At 35.4% G+C, this 3,451-nt stretch overlaps 1 protein-coding gene across 1 annotated transcript in view; it reads right to left on the reverse strand.

Moving 5' to 3' along the window:
- Nucleotides 1–2,343: 2,343 nt before the first annotated feature.
- The window catches only part of LOTGIDRAFT_239430 (hypothetical protein), a 2,825-nt gene continuing 1,717 nt past the window's right edge, over nt 2,344–3,451 (reverse strand). Inside the window, exons 3-4 of the mRNA XM_009055472.1 lie at nt 3,146–3,229; nt 2,344–2,743 (exon numbers count right to left, since the gene is read on the reverse strand). Of these exons, the coding sequence (XP_009053720.1) occupies nt 2,376–2,743; nt 3,146–3,229 (452 nt within the window). The 3' untranslated portion in view covers nt 2,344–2,375. The remainder of the gene's footprint in view (nt 2,744–3,145; nt 3,230–3,451) is intronic.

Raw genomic sequence — 3,451 nt, forward strand, 5'->3', positions numbered from 1 at the left:
CTTTTCATTTGTATCTACGTCTGCCTCAAGAGTGTATAGAGAATCTCGTTTACTCTTAATCAGAGGTGATCAGTAAAGTACTATAGAACGATGATTACCTATCATTGAACGTGTCTTCAGGAGGGAATTACCATATAAATTCGGTTTCTTGGATATACGTACCATTCGACCGGATGAAAACTCAAAATGTAAGATTCACAAAACGGTTTAATCAAGTCGAAATACATACATATTTGATGATATTGTGAGCAATTTCCCCCCTCATGGTCAGACGCGATCACTCGGGTCATCGGCTTGTCTCGACTGATCGCGTTACCACGTAATCACGTGACCCAAGCGCACGAGCAGTGTTACACAGTTTAATCTTGACAATTAAAGAGACCCATTACTGAATATTTATCTTCATTATCGTAAACAAGGATAAACCCATACACTTGGACTTCATGCAGACGTATGGAATGCATTACGGCTGCGTTTTTATGTCTTTTTCCTCTGTTATCTATGTCTGTCTCAAGGGTATGTAGACAACCTCGGTTACTCTCAATCAGAGGTGATTAGTGAAATACTATAGAACGATGATTACTTATCATTGAACGTGTCTTAAGAAGGGAGATTACCTATTTAAGATAATCAGAGGAAGATTATCAAGTAGTGATTGGATATCATTTATCACTTGTAGGCACGTGTCTTAGTATTATTATGCATGTAGCCAGACTTCTTTAATATGTAAACCAATGAGATTTGCTGTGGACATGTCAATCTTTAATTTGCAACCAATGACATTTGAGGGGGAGGGGGGGATTAATTTATTGCATTGAAGCAAGGGATTACCTTGTCATAATAACAACAATAGGAATCATAAGTTTATTTTAACAATTTCTTCAACATTGCTTCAAATCAAATTCTTTATTTCCTTGGGAATTTCTGTCCATCAGGGCATCATCCTGCTTATAACCTAACTTCCCCTATCATTTATCACTTGTAGGTACGTGTTTTAGTATTATGCATGTGTAGGAAGGGTGCATTTCTTTTTTTTATAGAAAGTGGGTTGTTTTATTTAATTGTTGTCTTATCTTAATGCACCACTACTGTTTTAATAAGCACATAATTACTTTACACTGACCTAATACTGTACTAATGTTATTGTTATAGCATATATAGTATTTCAAATGTATTGAAATAGTATTGTAGTGCATAAAGTTATGTGTATAGATATTTTTCTGTGATAATGATACTTCTGTGATATTTTGTTATTAAGATATTATATTGTTGTATTATATATCTAATTGTATCATATTATCATTACGGGGTTTTTATTAAAGTTACCAACTGATATTCTGATAGTTTTGATATCGTTCCCCCCATTTTCTATATTATTATATAACATATTCTACTTGGAATGAAGACATTCTATTAGTGCCATTTTTCATCATAAAATAAATACATATCTTTGAAAGTTCCTTTATTGAACAGTTAGCTGAATACATTGTTGTATGTTCTGAATAATATATGTAATAAACATATAATTATATAGTTAAAGATGAGTTTCCTTATTTTCTAGTGTCAACTTAAGCAAACTATTTAATTTCAGACTCTCCGACACCTTTTTGTCTGCCGTTCCAGGACCAACTCTAGTCCATTTGGTAACATGGAGTGCCTATAGAGAAGTGGACTATGAGTCACAAATGCCTAAAAACTACTACCATGCGTGCAATCCACTGCCCTTGACTATGTGCAAAGGTCAACCGGGTATCTAGTTCGAATAGAGTGGTCAGACGTGTTTCCTGTGTCCATTTTGGTGTACTTTTGTTTAGTATCATCGGCAACTCATTTTTTCACTTATTTGAAATACACACAAGACATGTGAGACTCTCTATGATCTATGCTCGTGCAGTGATACAATTCTATTTTTAGGACTTCATGTAGACGTATCCAATGCAATACGGCTGCGTTTTAATGTCTTTTCCCTCTGTTATCTACGTCAACCTCAAGGGTATATAGTGAACCTCGTTTACTCTCAATATAAAACGATCATTACCTATCCTTGCCCATGCTAGAATATCTCTTTCGTTGTCGTCTGCTAAGTGATTAGGTGCCGTGGGTTTGAATCCTCCACAAGGTAAAGACAATTCTGATGCCTGTGCTTCCGAGAGTCAGCTCTAACCCACCTAATACCTAGTTTCTAGAATAGCTCAGTCGGTAGCGAGTTGGATTATAGTCTGCTAGGTGATTAGGTGCATTGGGTTCGAAAGTAAGAATAATTTTGATGCCTGTGCCTTTGTTTCTTAGAGTCGACTCTCACCCCCTTATACCCAAGGTTATTGCCAAAAATAAAAAAGAGATAGGTCTATATCATGATAAACATGTTTTTTTTATTATTCGCAGATTTTTTCTGCTACGCTAAAAGCGCTAGTGTCAGTTTGTTTCATAATATCTGGAATCTTGTCAAAGGTGGCGTTAAATACAAAACAGAACAAACCCATTTCGTTTCCAATGCCAATTGTTTTACATTCACTCATCTCGTTGCACTTTTCAATACATTGGTCTTCATTTAACACATACGACACGAAGATGATTGGTGTATCGTAATGACAACATTTTCTAGTACCAACAGACACGGCAGCAGCGGAACATCTGATATCGTTAGCACAGCTTTCATCACATATCGCTGAATCAGATATAAATTTTTCTGCGTAGGGTTTGGGAAACATAGTTGTTTTATTTGTAAACTTGTATCGACAATCTGAAAAATGAAATGAATGGAATGTTACGTCTTACTTTTCTAATTGGGCTAATGGAGACGGACAACGCCATGCAGTGTACAATGAGGGAAATTTTGTACTTGTACCCACATTCTAAAATATCAATGACAAAATTTGAAAAATGAAATGAATGGAGTTTTACGTCCTACTTTTCTGCACCATGTGGGCTAATGATTAAAGACGGGCAACGCCATGCAGTGTGCAATGAGGGGAATTTTTTACCAGGACAGCGGCATTAATCTACTCTTGTTCGATTTCCAACTGTCGAGATATCTTTAACATGTACAGCCTGTAGCAAATGGGGCCTAGGTTTATTGTCCCATCTGAACTACTAGACGAACGAGGAGAGATTGGTAAATTTCTTTTTTTTAATTTGTACTTACTGCAATCGTCACCGAATGTGTTTAGTGGACAGTTACATTTTAATGTTCCATTTTCTGCCGTCAATATTCTACCATTTTTACAATCTGGAATAATCACTAACAATGATACAAATAGTGATAAACTCAAAAACTATTTTAATGATGGTAAAAACATACACGGTGGTTTAAAGATGGGTTCCCTTATTTTCATTTATGAAATGCTAATACTTATATGAATAGAAAGTAGAGGTGGTCTAATAACTTGGAAAAATACCAGTTTGTCTCACATGTCCATAATTAATCAAAATAGCTAAATTAGAAGAGAAT

Source organism: Lottia gigantea (genome assembly GCF_000327385.1).
Source record: "Lottia gigantea unplaced genomic scaffold LOTGIsca_243, whole genome shotgun sequence".
Classification (NCBI taxonomy): Eukaryota; Metazoa; Mollusca; class Gastropoda; family Lottiidae; genus Lottia; species Lottia gigantea.